Source organism: Oncorhynchus mykiss, chromosome 8, assembly GCF_057628025.1.
Source record: "Oncorhynchus mykiss isolate SJ-2025 chromosome 8, ASM5762802v1, whole genome shotgun sequence".
Taxonomy (NCBI): Eukaryota; Metazoa; Chordata; class Actinopteri; order Salmoniformes; family Salmonidae; genus Oncorhynchus; species Oncorhynchus mykiss.
The window spans coordinates 62,818,439-62,835,843 of NC_143029.1; the positions used below are offsets into that span (position 1 = coordinate 62,818,439).

Sequence of the window (17,405 nt, forward strand, 5' to 3'; positions counted from 1 at the left end):
ATATATATTGCCATTGATTACAACAAAATGTTTCTCGAATTTGGGAAGACTTACAATGTAGCTAGCTAGTGGCTAATACTAGCTAATGTTGCCAACATATGACTCCTTATATGTTGCTGTCTCCTCATGCATGTACCGTTAATCTTTTGACACAGCAACGTTAGAGATTCGTTAGCACACACTTGTATTGCACATACTCTGTTCTAGAAGTGTATAAATGTAAAACATATTCAGGTAAATTAATGAATAAATAAATTAGGTTGATTTGTGCAAAACCAAAACGCATCATGGTACTTGTAGTAAATTTTAAGCCAAATAAACAACTAATTTATCCAAATCTGACTGTAATAGGCATAGTTACTTGACACAATAAGATAATACATCTTACTTAGTATTCGTTAAATTATTATATGTGTCCTGGTTTGGACTCATATCAAAAGATAAACGCAACTAGCACAGTTTAGAAAACTATCTGTACCACAACCCATGGAAAACTACGTTTCGCCACAGACGCTCAACAGAGTCAGGGCAGCAGCATTGAGACTTCCGGTTTTCAGATTTTACCTTCAAATTAAAAGTCTGCCTTAAAACGCTATGTGTATGATACAAAATCAATCATTTTTGCAGATTTTCAAGGTGCATAATGTTAAAATGATGCGAATTTTTTTTTTACTACATGGTGGGAAAAGCTCAAGAGTATTACTACTTTGTATAAGATAAAGAATTTTATAAGGTGGGGCACATTGAGAAATGGTTGGAGATTAAGCCAATTCATGTAAAGAACATATTAGCCTACTGGTAAAACATATATATATACATACATACACATATATATATATACACACATATATATATATATATATATATATATATATATATATATATATATATATATATATATATATATACACACAATGACAAGCTAAGAAAATAACTCGTTATTTTGATTGTATGAATCTTGTTAATTTACTGGTGTTATTGTTCAAGGATGCAATTTTGAAATGTAATGTTTAAGAAAGGTCTTACTGTATTCTGTACAGGAAAACAATGGATTGGTCCATAAAACCATCGTCCAGCATACTCACCAGAGTCCCTATTATACAAAAAAAGGTCAGTTTGATTTTTAAAAATCTAGGTCATATCCAGTGTTGCTGGACTTTTACTGCAGTCAAACAGCTTAAAATGGAGCCACTGGACACTACGGTACAAATATAACACTGTACAGGCAAAACGATCAATTGTGTGTCTATAAAACCAGGATCCAGTCTACTCACTACAGTCCTTAGAATACAAATCAGGTGAGTTTGAACAAGGTCAGGAAGTGTTGCTAGACCTTTACTGTGGTCAAACAGCTTAAAATGGAGCCACAGGGTCCATTAAGTCTATTCACTAGAATCAACATTTTCCTAGTGAGCACAGAGCTATTTTATGAGGCAATTATATGTCACACAACCACAGAAACTTGAACTCACAAGTCCAAGATGAAACCATTTTGATGAATTGCGACCAGGGTAGGTTGAAGAAAAGTGCGGTTAAACTCTGTGATAACCGTTGATAGGCTATAGGCATAATTTGGGTGATTTGTCTAGCCAAAATGCTTGAAATGCTCCTCAAAGACAGATATAATAATTATCGTATAAAAGGTGAGAGAAAGCGATGTGAGTTATGAGTTTGCTAGATGAATGAAAAGTGACGATCCATTCAGAACAGCCTTGCTGATGGAAGTTTTGTAATTCAATTATAATGTTGGTAATTTACAGGTGTGCCAGTCAATTAACACCCCATCTACTGGCCACATTGTTAACATTGTTTCTTTTAAGTAATTCTTTTCTTTCCCAATCACCAGGGAATAGTTGGAATTTGGCACACACATTATAGGGAAAGCCAAGAGTGCAAGTCTGGTATGGAATGGCGTTTATTTCACATTGGAAGCAAACAAAGAGAAAGCTATAAATTAGTTCATGTATAGTTTCATCATTTAGATATAGTCCTCAATTCGTCAGTCAGCAGAGTTAAAGTGACAGTACAACAGTGTAGAAGTATGATTTAGACTCAACATGAGTTCATCGACCTCATAGCCTCAGAGAAGGTGCTGATAAAATCAAATCAAATGTGACCAAGTCTTGCTGTCCTGGGTCTCATCCGTTTACTTGAAGGAAGAGGCTTGAGGAGGCGATTGGCTGTTTTGTGTTCTACGCACTCTCGTGAGTATACTGGAGTGGGTGGAGTAGAAGGTTTTGCTGGGCATAGACCTCAGTCCCCATGAAATAACACCATCAACAGACCCTACTGGGTAATCCCAACCCCACTTTTACTTCGGCACCTAGAATAGTTTTCTAATGCAAATGTCATTTAATTATGAACATTTACTCATTGTTAATGTTTCGACAATTATTGTTCATTATCATGAATAAATTAAACATTTCTACTATTATGTGGGGAACTTTTATTTTGAAAATTGCTGAAATTACATGACCCGGAAGTACCTTTTTTAGTGTTGCTGACGAAACGCTAGTCGTTCGTTCATGGAGAGAAAAAAACAATCGCTTCCGTGTTGTTATCGGTTGTTATTCTGGCAAACACTAGCTTAGTTCTTGAGTAAAAGCGGGATTGCTAGGCAGTTATTTGGTGGTTAAACCATTATGGTCTTGTAGGATCAATACATAGTATAGTTTTATTCGCCAGAATGTCGTTGCTACAGGGCTCCAAGAAAAAGGACAAGCGTATTTTGTCCGGTACCTGCCCAGACCCGAAATGCCAGGCGAGGCTATTCTTCCCTGCTTACGGTTCGATTAGCATTGAATGCACAGAGTGTGGCCAACGCCACGAACAGAATAATCTTTTAAATGTGGAAGAAGTAACTGATCCAGACGTTGTGCTTCACAATTTGTTAAGAAATGCCTTACTCGGTGTCACTGGTGCACCGAAAAAGGGAACAGAGCTGGTGAAAGTGATGGGGCTTTCCAACTACCATTGCAAGCTCCTTTCTCCTATTCTCACAAGGTATGGAATGGATAAGCAGACGGGAAAAGCGAAACTGCTGCGGGAAATGAATCAAGGAGAAATGTTCGACTGTTCACTTCTAGGAGACAGGGCGTTTCTAATTGAACAGGAGCATGTATCTACGGTTGGCTATGGCAAGGACAGATCCGGGAGCCTGATATACCTTCACGACACTTTGGAGGAGATGAAGAAAGCAAACAGCAACAAAGAATGCCTCATTCCTGTTCATGTGGATGGAGATGGACATTGTCTTGTTCATGCTGTGTCCAGGGCCCTGGTAGGCAGAGAACTGTTCTGGCATGCCTTGAGAGAGAATTTGAAACAACATTTCAAACAAAACTTGGATCGCTACAAGGCACTCTTTCAGGATTTTATTGATGCAGCCGAATGGGAGGACATCATCAACGAATGTGACCCCCTGTTTATCCCACCGGAGGGTGTGCCACTGGGACTTCGGAACATTCACATATTCGGCTTGGCCAATGTGTTGCACCGCCCCATAATCTTGTTAGATTCACTGAGTGGAATGAGGAGCTCTGGGGATTACTCTGCAAGTTTTCTCCCTGGGCTTGTGCCGGAAGAGCAGTGCAAAGGAAAAGACGGGAAGTTTAACAAGCCTATATGCATCGCCTGGAGTAGCTCAGGGCGTAACCACTACATCCCCCTCGTCGGGATAAAGAACACCCTTCTCCCCAAGCTGCCACCGAGGCTTCTCCCCAAGGCATGGGGAGTGCCACAGGAGCTCATCAAGAAGTATATAAAGCTGGAACAAGATGGGAGCTGTGTCATCGGGGGAGACAGGAGCTTACAAGACAAGTATGTGATGAGACTGGTCAATGCCATGGAGGAGATCTTCATGGAGAAACATGGAATCCACCCCTCCCTGGTGGCAGACGTGCATCAGTACGTTTACAGACGGACCGGTGTGATCGGCGTCCAACCCGAAGAGGTGACGGAGGCTGCCAGGAAATCAGTCATGGAAAACCGGCTACATCGCTGTCTGATCTGCAATGCACTCTCTGAGCTTCATGTTCTACCTGAGTGGCTGGCTCCAGGTGGTAAGCTCTACAACCTGGCTAAATCCACCCACGGGAAGCTCAGACCTGACAAGAACTACAGCTTCCCGCTGAACAAGGTTGTCTGCTGTTACGACCCTGAGAGGGACATCCTCATTCCTGACTACAAGCTGAGCTCTTTGAACACATGCAACTGGTGCCACGGCACCTCCGTGCGCCACATCCATGGCAACGGCTCTGTGGTGTATCTGGATGGAGACAGAACAAACACCCGCTCCCAGGGGGGCAAATGTGGCTGTGGCTTTAAGCACTACTGGGAGGGAAAGGAATACGACAATCTGCCAGAGGCTTTCCCCATCACTCTGGAGTGGGGTGGGCGGGTCGTGCGGGAGACTGTGTACTGGTTCCAGTATGAGGTTAATGTGGACCTGAACAGCAACGTGTATGATGTCGCCATGAAACTGGTCACCAAGCATTTCCCTGGGGAGTTTGGCAGTGAGCTCCTAGTGCAGAAAGTGGTGAACACCATTTTACATCACACTGCCAAGAAGAACCCAGACGAGTATAACCCAGTCTCCATTGACGGGGCGCATGCTCAGAGGCTCACAGACGTGGTGGAAACTCAGCAGGCTGTTGACACACAGCCACCGACTAAGATCATACTAACTGGGCAGAAATCAAAGACCATTCACAAAGAGGAGCTTACAGTGAGTAAGGCAGAGCGGAGCCTTCAGCAGAGCATCAGCGAGCAGGCCCTAGTGACCCAGAAGAGGAGGACGGATCGACTGAAGCAGGAGCAGAAGGGACAGGGCAGGCCACCCTCCCCAAGTGCTGCTCAGGAACATTCCTCCTCCCCAGCCACACCCACCAAATCCTCCTTCTCCCCCACTTCCAGCAAGGAGAAGAAGATCCGTGTCACCACTAGCGACGGGCGGCAGGCCATGCTCACTCTACAGGCTCAGACCACCTTCTCTGAGCTCCAGAGGAGCATTGCTAATGAGTTCACCATGCCTCCAGCTCAGCAATGTATCCGACATGGATTCCCACCCAAAGAACTTTTCCCTCCCAAGGATGGAGCAGAGAATGAACCGGTGGCTCTCCAACACGGGGACAGGGTGACTGTGGAGATCCTGAGAGGTCCAGAGGACCGCAAGGCATCCGCCCCAAGTGCTTCCAGTTCCTATTCAACTCTGCATTCCCTCCTCTCTGTGAAGAGTGATGATCCAGTGACTTCCAGCAGAATGAATACTAGCAGAGAGCTGCAGGACAACATTGACCTTGAGATGTCCTCCCTCTGTCTCCTAGCAACCTTAATGGGTAAGAAAAGGGAAGGGTGCGGAAAGGTTTTAGTATTCAAGTCAATAGTTAGGCTGTCATTATTTACTGCTACAAAAGAAAGACACGATCTCGCAACACGTAAGTGACAGAGGAGTTAAGCAGAACACTGCTGTGATGTCATTACAAAAAGTCAAAAATGACTTCCGGTAGATGGAGAACTTGTTTGTTGATTCACCTATTTAGACTAGGCCAATAGTTCCAGGCTATTAGTTATCTAGTCTTAGAAGCGTCATGCCTTAGATCATCCCTTCAGTAAATATAAGGCCAGCAACTGAATGTGATAGGAGTGAGAGGGTAGTATATAGGTGTCGCAGACAGTAGCTTTACACAGCATAAGGGCATGCTGTTCTTGGATTGGTTACAAGAAGCAGGATGAATGACAGTGGCCTAATACAGGTATTGAGTGACTGGGTGGGCTTGTCATGGATGGATCAAGGCTCAATCTTTGTAGATAATGACTTTTTTTTCCAGTTGAAATTATAATTATAATCTACTCAAAGTGCTTTCTGTGTAGCCTACATCACCAACATGGCATTCGGTATTCATTTAAACGCATGCAGCCTCAGGCAGAGAGAAGTTGCTAGATTTGATATCCACCCCGCCCTACCCATTTTTTTGTGATCAAGGGGAAAAATCGCTAGCTTATTTGCTCTAGTTGACTGTACCTTCAACTAAACTCCAGTATTTCCTTCATAGCTTGTTCTCCATCTTCTTTTTAAATAGGGAGACAATTTGTTTTCAGCCTTTTATTTCCATTACCAAAACTCGTTTTCTCATGTCTGTCTCTTGTCGAATCTCAATACATAAGAATCGTAATATATATCGTATCGGCAATTCACAGCCCTACTATTTTTACTACAGAATTAGAATTTAGGAAGGAATTTAATTGTATTCATTTATTTTCATGTTTCACATGCTAATTGCAGTATGTTTTATTCATTTTCAGGAGAAGATGTCTGGTCATATGCCAAAAAACTGCCTCACTTATTCCACCAAGGTGGAGTTTTCTACAACATTGTGAAGAAAGATATGGGTATGTAGTCATGTTTTCTGTTATAGGCTTTATCCTCTTAGCAATTTGTGTAACTTAAATGACAGCTACGGTATATTCAACTTTGCATCTAATATGTACTGATCTGTGTTTATGACCATCTTTTATGGCTCTTGTCTCATCTGCAGGCCTGATGGATGGCAAGCACTGCACCCTCCCACACCTGACTGGAAAGACGTTTGTTTACAACGCAGCAGAGGAGCGTCTGGAGCTGTGTGTGGATGCAGCGGGACACTTTCCCGTGGGCCCTGACGTGGAGGACCTCGTCAAGGAGGCCCTGGTGCAGCTCCGCTCTGAAGCTGCCTCCAGGAGTCGCGAGGGAAGCCCCTCTCACAGCCTGCTGAGGCTCGGGAGTGGAGGTGTGGTGCGCAAGAAGGAGCAGCTCCAAAGTGTCAAAGCCTTCCAGGGTAAGGGCCACTCCCTGGGCAGCGCCCCAGGCGGCTCTCCCCCTGAACACAAGCCCATCACCAGGCAGCACAGCAGCGGGGTGGACCTGAGCGCCAGCGCCTCCAAGGGACCTGACCTGTCTGACATCTCAGAGGACGCGACCAAGGAGTTGGTGCGCATGGCTCCCGGTTTTGTCACCATGAAAGACAGCCGACACCTGGACCCTAGTATGATCGAAGAACAGAGGAAAAAACTACAGGAGATGGTCTCATCCATCCAGGCCTCCATGGACAGGCACCTGAGGGAGCAGAGCAATGCAGGGGCAGGCATTGGGGGCCCTGCAGAGAGGACAAGTGGGGCTAAGATGAGTGCTTCCCAATCTGCCCCAGGGGCAGGCGTAAAGGAGGCCTCTTCTATGGACGTATCTACTGCTGGTGCTCATGGCACATCAGTGGAGGCAGGGAACAAGCCTGATGGAAAGGATGCAGGGTCAGAGGAGCTGGAGGAAATGGATAGCCAGGATGCAGAGCATACCAACGCCCTGGAGCCAATGGATCATTCCTGATGGGAAAAGGGCCTGGTCCTATACTTTTCTCAGTCATGATCATTCACCCCTCTATCTGGTTGGCATTAGTGTGGGAATGCTTCAGGTTGTATCCAAGCTTTGGTATTAATTGTGTTTTGTTGTCTTTTACTGCATGATAGACAAGAGGTTGACTGTTTCTGCCTCTGGTGACAGTCTAATGCTATTATACAGAAACATGCACCGAGACCCAAGGAGCAACGCTGCTTCCTGTGTGTGAAATACATCCATGTACATGTCCTCCAAGTCTTAAAGGTCCAATGCAGCTGTTTTTATCTGAATATCAAATCATTTCTAGTTAACAATTTCTAGTTAACAATACCTTACTAACCATGTTTCCATTCACAGTTTTTATGTGAGTAAAGTCATACTGTTTAAAAAAAAAAATAATAATCACAATCGTTGTGGTGGAAATAGGAGGTTCCGGTACAATTTTGTAAATGCCACAGATAGTTTGTTCTTTCGACATGGTGGGATCTTTTTGTGTCGGTAAAATGAATTATGCCAGAAATGGCGGTGGAAACGCCTTTATTCGTAAATATTGATATAAAACCGTCATATCAAAGCAAATTTGGAGTCATGCGATGACATGGTGTGTGGTCCTCGACTCCTCCCGCTACAACTCGGGAAAGGATGCCGTTTATCAGGCTATGGATGAAATAAGTTACGATGAACTTCACAGGGTGGTGAAAGTGCACAGTGATGAGCTTGACCTTCCTTTCCAATAACTGTAGAGGGTCTTATTCTGGTGACATGATGATCGATGCTTGACTGCCGTTTGACAAATAAAAAGATTCTCTCTCTTATTCATAACAAGCACATCATGTAGACTAACCGACATGCAGAGCCTACCTGCACTGCATCTGCGAGCTGTTGGCTAGCGCGTACATACCAAGACCAGAGTAGGCACGTTTGCTATTTAAAGCAACAGTTAGTTTTGTCACAATCTGTAGAGTTGAAAATGCGATGGAAACACATTGAACGTTTTGATTTTTATTCGGTACTTGAAAACATAAGGAACAAAGTACATGTTGTGTGCACTACATCACTCACTGACCTTTATCCGCAACAAGTCAGTTTGGTGGAAACACCACTGGTGAGGAAAATACGCATCTTTTCTTTATGCAGATTTTTAGAATATTTTCATGAAAATCTGTCGCCAATTGGATGGAAACCTAGCGACTGTGATTGTTTTCAATTAAAATGGTCAACAAAAAACAAAAATCGCTTCTTAGGAATTTCTCAAGCAATATTTTTGCGAGGACTGTTGGAGTGGGGAAGGGGAAAACTATCTGTTATTGGCAGAGAGATATGAAACTCTTTCTTATTGGTCTATTAACTAATTTACCACCTGGTGATTTCACCAGGCAGGCTAAAACACCATCCCACCAAATCACTCTGAAATTTTAGGTGGTCTTTTCAAACAGCTCATACACAATTTCACAAGATTATTCCAACCTCATAGTGTGGGATTGTATATAAAGTAGAGGAAAATGTTGGACTGCACTGGGCCATTAAGACAAGAGGGAGTTGAAGAGCTTGAGTTAAGATCCCATCCCACACCAGCATTGTAATGACCACAAACATCCGCTTCAGCAAAGTGCACACTGTAAAGGCACTAGCCCTCAAACATGATAACCTACCATCACATTTATTGCTTTACCAACATACTTGCTTTACCAACACATTGCTTTAAAACAACAGTGAAATATTCCAAATGAAGTTTATTTTCTTGAACGTTGCTCCCTATATGAAGGTTTGCTGTCTTAATTCTTGAAGGAAGGAGTTGCGTGCCCTTATGATAAGTAACAAAAATCAACATTTGTTGTTGAAAAACCTTGTGAAAAAGCTTTTTTAGTTTGGATTTGTTTTTGGAAAATTGTATAAGAATTGAAAGATTGTTTAAAATTTAATTTAGATGAATGCCATTTCAAGTGAAGCACTGTTCTGAAAATAACTCAGTTTATTGGTGGAAATTGGTGAATTTATTTTTGCTGGTTTGTAGTGATTGCGGATAATGCCTGTTGATTCTTTTGGGTTCAAGGTTCATGCTACTTACTGGTTTGAAGTTATTTATGCTACTTTTCATATTTCTCATGAAACCCAAATGAGTGGCCCAAGTTAAGTGTGCTGTACAAGTGCTGAACTACTTGATGTGGAACTGTATTCTATTGGAAGGCCTAGCATAACGTAGTACACACACCTGGGAGTACTGTATATTCCACTATTCATATGCAATTTCCTCAATCACTTTTTGGACTTTAGTGAATGATTGAAGGCAGTGCAGGATATTTTTTCTTAATACATCTCTAAAGTAAGACTTGATTTGTGAATTTCTTTACCATATACAGTGCCTTCGGAAAGTATTCAGACCCCTTGACCTTTTCCACATTTTGTTACGTTACAACCTTATTCTAAAATTGATTCGTTTTTTTTCTCTCCTCAATCTACACACAATACCTATAATGACAAAAAAAATGAAATATCACATTTACATAAGTATTCAGACCTTTTACTCAGTACTTTGTTGAATCACCTTTGGCAGCGATTACAGCCTCGAGTCTTCTTGAGTATGACGCTACAAGCTTGCCACATCTGAATTTGGGGAGTTTCTCCCATTCTTCTCTGCAGATCCTCTCAAGATCTATCAGGTTTGATGGGGAGCGTTGCTGCACAGCTATTTTCAGGTCTCTCCAGAGATGTTCGATCGGGTTCAAGTCCGGGCTCTGGCTGAGCCACTGAAGGACTTTCAGAGACTTGTCCTGAAGCCTCTCCTGTATTGTCTTCACTGTGTGTTTAGGGTTGTTGTCTTGTTGGAAGGTGAACCTTCGCCCCAGTCTGAGGTCCTGAGCGCTCTGGAGCAGGTTTTCATCAAGGATCTCTCTGTACTTTGCTCCGTTCATCTTTGCCTCGATCCTGACTAGTCTCCCATTCCCTGCCACTGAAAAACATCCACACAGCAAGATGCTGCCACCACCATGCTTCACCGTAGGGATGGTGCCAGGTTTCCTCCAGCTGTGACGCTTTGCATTCAGGTCAAAGAGTTCAATCTTGGTTTCATCAGACCAGAGAATCTTGTTTCTCATGGTCTGAGAGTCTTGAGGTGCCTTTTGGCAAACTCCAAGCGGGCTGTCGTGCCTTTTACTGAAGAGTGGCTTCTGTCTGGCCACTACCATAAAGGCCTAGTTGGTGCAGTGCTGCAGAGATGGTTGTCCTTCTGGAAGGTTCTCCCATCTCCACAGAGGAACTCTAGAGCTCTCGGTGACCATCGGGTTCTTGGTCACCTGTCTGACGAAGGCCGTTCTTCCATGGTTGTTCAGTTTGGCTGGGCGGCGAGGTCTAGAAAGAGTCTTGGTGGTTCCAAACCTCTTCCATTTAAGAATGATGGAGGCCACTGTGTTCATGGGGACTGTAAATGCTGCAGACATTTTTTGGTACCCTTCCCCAGATCTGTTCCTCAACAATTCTGCCTCGGAGCTCTATGGACAATTCCTTCAACCTCATGGCTTGGTTTTTGCTCTGATATGCACAGTCAACTGTGGGACCTTATATAGACAGGGGTGTGCCTTTTCAAATCATGTCCAATCAATTGAATTTACCACAGGTGGACTCCAATCAAGTTACAGAAATAAGGGGCCTCCCGGGTGGCGCAGTGGTCTAAGGCAGTCATAGCTGTGCCACCAGAGACCCTGGGTTCGAGCCCAGGCTCTGTCACCCATGGGGCGGCGCACAATTGGCCCAGCGTCGTCCGGGTTAGGGATGGTTTGGCACAAACCTTGTCTTATCGCGCACTAGGAACTCCTGTGGCGGGCCGGGCACAGTTCACGCTGACCAGGTCGCCAGGTGTACAGTGTTTCCTCCGACACATTGGTGCGGCTGGCTTCCGGGTTGGATAGGCATTGTGTCAAGAAGCAGTGCGGCTTGGTTGGGTTGTGTTTCGGAGGACGCATGGCTCTCGACCTTCGCTTCTCCCGAGTCCGTACGGGAGTTGCAGCGATGAGACAAGACTGTACCAATTGGATACCACAAAATTGGGGGATAAAAAATTAGAAGATGATCAATGGAAACACCTGAGTTCTATTTTCGAGTCTCATAGCAAAGGGTCTGAATACTTATCCCGATCGAACATACTTCAGTTTTTTTATTTTTTTATAAATGTGCAAAGAAATGACAAAGTTTTCGCTTTGGGTTATTGTGAAGAAATTGATTTAAACTCAGCAAAAAAGAAGTGTTCCTTTTTTCAGGACCCTTTCTTTCAAAGATAATTTGTAAAAATCCAAATAACTTCACAGATCTTCATTGTAAATGGTTTAAACACGGTTTCCCATGCTTGTTCAATGACCCATAAACAATTAATGAACATGCACCTGTGTAACGGTCGTTAAGACACTAACAGCTTAGGCAGTTAAGGTCACAGTTATGAAAACTTAGGACACTAAAGAGGCCTTTCTACTGACTCTGAAAAACCTGCGTGAACGTTCATCTGCGTGAACGTGCCTTAGGCATGCTGCAGGGAGGCATGAGGACTGCAGATGTGGCCAGGACAATGAATTGCAATGTCTGTACTGTAAGACAGTACAGACGCCTAAGACAGTGTTAGAGACAGGACAGACAGCTGATCGTCCCTCCATCAGTGCTCAGACTGTCTGCAATAGGCTGAGAGAGGCTGGACTGAGGGCTTGTAGGCCTGTTGTAAGGCAGGTCCTCACCAGACATCACCGGCAACAACGTCGCCTATGGGCACAAACCCACCGTCGCTGGACCAGACAGGACTGGCAAAAAGTGATCTTCACTGACATGTCACAGTTTTGTCTCACCAGGGGTGATGGTCGGATTCACGTTTATTGTCGAAGGAATGAGTGTTACACCGAGGCCTGTACTCTGGAGCGGGATCGATTTGGAGGTGGAGGGTCCGTCATGGTCTGGGGCGGTGTGTCACAGCATCATCGGACTGAGCTTGTTGTCATTGCAGGCAATCTCAACGCTGTGCGTTACAGGGAAGACATCCTCCTCCCTGATGTGGTACCCTTCCTGCAGGCTCATCCTGACATGACCCTCCAGCATGACAATGCCACCAGCCATACTGCTCGTTCTGTGCGTGATTGTCAGTGTTATGCCATGGCCAGCGAAGAGCCCGGATCTCAATCCCATTGAGCACGTCTGGGACCTGTTGAATCGGAGGGTGAGGGCTAGGGCCATTCCCCCCAGAAATGTCCGGGAACTTGCAGGTGCCTTGGTGGAAGAGTGGGGTAACATCTCACAGCAAGATCTGGCAAATCTGGTGCAGTCCTTGAGGAGGAGATGCACTGCAGTACTTATTGCAGCTGGTGACCACACCAGATACTGACTGTTACCTTTGATTTTGACACCCCCCCCCCCCCCCCCCCTTTGTTCAGGGACACATTATTCAATTTCTGTTAGTCACATGTCTGTGGAACTCGTTCAGTTTATGTCTCAGTTGTTGAATCTTATGTTCATACAAATATTTACACATGTTAAGTTTGCTGAAAATAAACGCAGTTGACAGTGAGAGGATGTTTCTTTTTTTGCTGAGTTTATTTAATACATTTTAGAATAAGGCTGTAATGTAACAAAATGTGAAAAAAAGTCAAGGGGTCTGAATACTTTCAGAAGGCACTGTACAGTCGTGGCCAAAAGTTTTGAGAATGACACAAATATTAATTTTCACCAAGTCTTCTGCCTCAGTGTCTAGATATTTTTGTCAGATGTTACTATGGAATACTGAAGTATAATTGCAAGCATTTCACAAGTGTCAAAGGCTTTTATTGACAATTACATGATGTTGATGCAAAGAGTCTATTTGTAGTGTAGACCCTTCTTTTTCAAGACCTCTGCAATCCGCCCTGGCATGCTGTCAATTAACTTCTGGGCCACATCCTGACTGTTGGCTGCCCATTCTTGCATAATCAATGCTTGGAGTTTGTCAGAATTGGTGGGTTTTTGTTTGTCCACCCACCTCTTGAGGATTGACCACAAGTTCTCAATGGGATTAAGGCCTGGGGAGTTGCCTGGCCATGGACCCAAAATATCGATGTTTTGTTCCCCGAGCCCCTTAGTTATCACTTTTGCCTTATGGCAAGGTGCTCCATCATGCTGGAAAAGGCATTGTTCGTCACCAAACTGTTCCTGAATGGTTGGGAGAAGTTGCTCTTGGAGGATGTGTTGGTATCATTCTTTATTCATGGCTGTGTTCTTAGGCAAAATTGTGAGTGAGCCCACTCCCTTGGCTGAGAAGCAACCCCACACATGAATGGTCTCAGGACGCTTTACTGTTGGCAGGACACAGAACTGATGGTAGCGCTCACCTTGTCTTCTCCGGATAAGCTTTTTTCTGGATGCCCCAAACAATCGGAAAGGGGATTCATCAGAGAAAATGACTTTACCCCAGTCCTCAGCAGTCCAATCTCTGTACATTTTGCAGAATATCAGTCTGTCCCTGATGTTTTTCCTGGAGAGAAGTGGCTTCTTTGCTGCCCTTCTTGACACCAGGCCATCCTCCAAAAAGTCTTCGCCTCACTGTGCGTGCAGATGCACTCACACCTGCCTGCTGCCATTCCCGAGCAAACTGTGCTGGTGGTGCCCCGATCCCGCAGCTGAGTCAACTTTAGGAGACGGTCCTGGCGCTTGCTGGACTTTCTTGTGCGCCCTGAAGCCTTCTTCACAACAATTGAACCACTCTCCTTGAAGTTCTTGATGATCCGATAAATGGTTGATTTAGGTGCAATCTTACTGGCAGCAATATCCTTGCCTGTGAAGCCCTTTTTGTGTAAAGCAATGATGATGGCACGTGTTTCCTTGCAGGTAACCGTGGTTGACAGAGGAAGAACAATAATTCCAAGCACAACCCTCCTTTTGAAGCTTCTAGTCTGTTATTCGAACTCAATCAGTATGACAGAGGGATTTCCAGCCTTGTCCTCGTCAACACTCACACCTGTGTTAACGAGAGAATCACTGACATGATGTCAGCTGGTCCTTTTGTGGCAGGGCTGAAATGCCGTGGAAATGTTTTTTGAGGATTCAGTTCATTTGCATGGCAAAGAGGGACTTTGCAATTAATTGCAATTCGTCTGATCACTCTTCATAACATTCTGGAGTATATGCAAATTGCCATCATACACCTGAGGCAGCAGACTTTGAAAGTTAATATTTGTGTCATTCTCAAAACTTTTGGCCACGACTGTATATATACAGTGCCTTGTGAAAGTATTCGGCCCCCTTGAACTTTGCGACCTTTTGCCACATTTCAGGCTTCAAACATAAAGATATAAAACTGTATTTTTTTGTGAAGAATCAACAACAAGTGGGACACAATCATGAAGTGGAACGACATTTATTGGATATTTCAAACTTTTTTAACAAATCAAAAACAGAAAAATTGGGCGTGCAAAATTATTCAGCCCCTTTACTTTCAGTGCAGCAAACTCTCTCCAGAAGTTCAGTGAGGATCTCGGAATGATCTAATGTTGACCTAAATGACTAATGATGATAAATACAATCCACCTGTGTGTAATCAAGTCTCCGTATAAATGCACCTGCACTGTGATAGTCTCAGAGGTCCGTTAAAAGCGCAGAGAGCATCATGAAGAACAAGGAACACACCAGGCAGGTCCGAGATACTGTTGTGAAGAAGTTTAAAGCCGGATTTGGATACAAAAAGATTTCCCAAGCTTTAAACATCCCAAGGAGCACTGTGCAAGCGATAATATTGAAATGGAAGGAGTATCAGACCACTGCAAATCTACCAAGACCTGGCCGTCCCTCTAAACTTTCAGCTCATACAAGGAGAAGACTGATCAGAGATGCAGCCAAGAGGCCCATGATCACTCTGGATGAACTGCAGAGATCTACAGCTGAGGTGGGAGACTCTGTCCATAGGACAACAATCAGTCGTATATTGCACAAATCTGGCCTTTATGGAAGAGTGGCAAGAAGAAAGCCATTTCTTAAAGATATCCATAAAAAGTGTCATTTAAAGTTTGCCACAAGCCACCTGGGAGACACACCAAACATGTGGAAGAAGGTGCTCTGGTCAGATGAAACCAAAATTGAACTTTTTGGCAACAATGCAAAACGTTATGTTTGGCGTAAAAGCAACACAGCTGAACACACCATCCCCACTGTCAAACATGGTGGTGGCAGCATCATGGTTTGGGCCTGCTTTTCTTCAGCAGGGACAGGGAAGATGGTTAAAATTGATGGGAAGATGGATGGAGCCAAATACAGGACCATTCTGGAAGAAAACCTGATGGAGTCTGCAAAAGACCTGAGACTGGGACGGAGATTTGTCTATCAACAAGAATATGATCCAAAACATAAAGCAAAATCTACAATGGAATGGTTCAAAAATAAACATATCCAGGTGTTAGAATGGCCAAGTCAAAGTCCAGACCTGAATCCAATCGAGAATCTGTGGAAAGAACTGAAAACTGCTGTTCACAAATGCTCTCCATCCAACCTCACTGAGCTCGAGCTGTTTTGCAAGGAGGAATGGGAAAAAATTCCAGTCTCTCGATGTGCAAAACTTATAGACATACCCCAAGCGACTTACAGCTGTAATCGCAGCAAAAGGTGGCGCTACAAAGTATTAACTTAAGGGGGCTGAATAATTTTGCACGCCCAATTTTTACGTTTTTGATTTGTTAAAAAAGTTTGAAATATCCAATAAATGTCGTTCCACTTCATGATTGTGTCCCACTTGTTGTTGATTCTTCACAAAAAAAGATCTTTATCTTTATCTTTATGTTTGAAGCCTGAAATGTGGCAAAAGGTCGCAAAGTTCAAGGGGACCGAATACTTTCGCAAGGCACTGTATGTGTGTGTGTGTGTGTGTACATAGTTCATGTTGATAGATGATAAGGAAAGATCCATCAATTCAAGAATAGCTGATCATTATTTTTCCATGAACCGCCTGCAGTTTTAGTTGTTTTGAGAACATGCAATGCTAGCATTTTATTATTCAATTGAAATAATACATTTACTTTTGCACTTGGAATTCAAGAGATGGAATTAAGGCATGTTGTTGTGCAGGGGTGTGTTGAGCCCTATATGCTACCTTTATTGCTCTTGGGAACAACTAATGGGAACATTAGAATAAACTTGAGATGACCCAAGCATAGAAATAGAATGATTCATTTTAATTATTTGGAACCAACAATCAGCTTGTATTACTAAGAATGTTATGCCTAGTTGCTTTACTGCTATTCAGCTCTAGAATTTCAACACAACATCCACAATTTGAATCACTCAAAAAAGAACTGGGCCAATGGGATATATTAAAGTGCTGTTAACATGTATGCCTAGTTGGTGAGTGTGACATGAGATGTCTTGATCTTTTGGTGCAGAACGTGATGTATCCCTTGAGAAATCATTGAAAGAGGTGTCATGGAGAAGGTACATTTGGTATCTCATAAACACAAAACTACATCTCACTGTGGTGTTTGAAGTATATTTCCAATTGGTTGTTCATCTAATGCAGTTGAATGTAAACTTATAGGCAAACTGTGTAGTTGTTACACAGATCAGTTTTTGTGGCATTAAGTTCCTCTCCAGACATTATAAAACATAACTCCTGGTTTGTTTGTCGGAATTTCAACCTAAAAGTGGGTTGCGGTGTTGATAGGCCCCGGCCTCAAAAGGTAGAGGTCTCATGAATTGAGTTTACACTTTTGTTGCCAACCAATATTTTGGAGTATTCCAGATCACCTTGTTGTTCTAGAATGACATGGTAACTTTGGATGCTGCCATTATCAGCTTATGGCCTTAAAACATTCAGTCTTACTGAGTCTTGGCCTGACTTCTGGACAAGGTTTCTTATTATGGCAAAAAGCAGTTATATTTGTACCGGCCAAAAAAAACAATTGCAGGTAACATTTTTTTTTTAAAGCTCCATGGCTTTTCTTTTGAGTGAACAAAATGTCAAACTCAGCACTTTCAGAAAAAGAGGGACTGTGAGAATAGAGCATGTACTAGCTAAACTCAAACAAATAGTGATATTTTCAGTCCAAGG

The 17,405-nt window shown here is 43.4% G+C and overlaps 1 protein-coding gene across 1 annotated transcript; it reads left to right on the forward strand.

The window, feature by feature from the left end:
* Positions 1-2,460: 2,460 nt before the first annotated feature.
* vcpip1 (valosin containing protein (p97)/p47 complex interacting protein 1) lies at positions 2,461-9,696 on the forward strand. Its single transcript, XM_021613194.3, has 3 exons — positions 2,461-5,336; positions 6,304-6,390; positions 6,537-9,696. The coding sequence occupies exons 1-3, from the start codon at positions 2,687-2,689 to the stop codon at positions 7,358-7,360; spliced, it is 3,561 nt and encodes a 1,186-aa protein (XP_021468869.3). The 5' UTR covers positions 2,461-2,686; the 3' UTR covers positions 7,361-9,696.
* Positions 9,697-17,405: the final 7,709 nt, after the last annotated feature.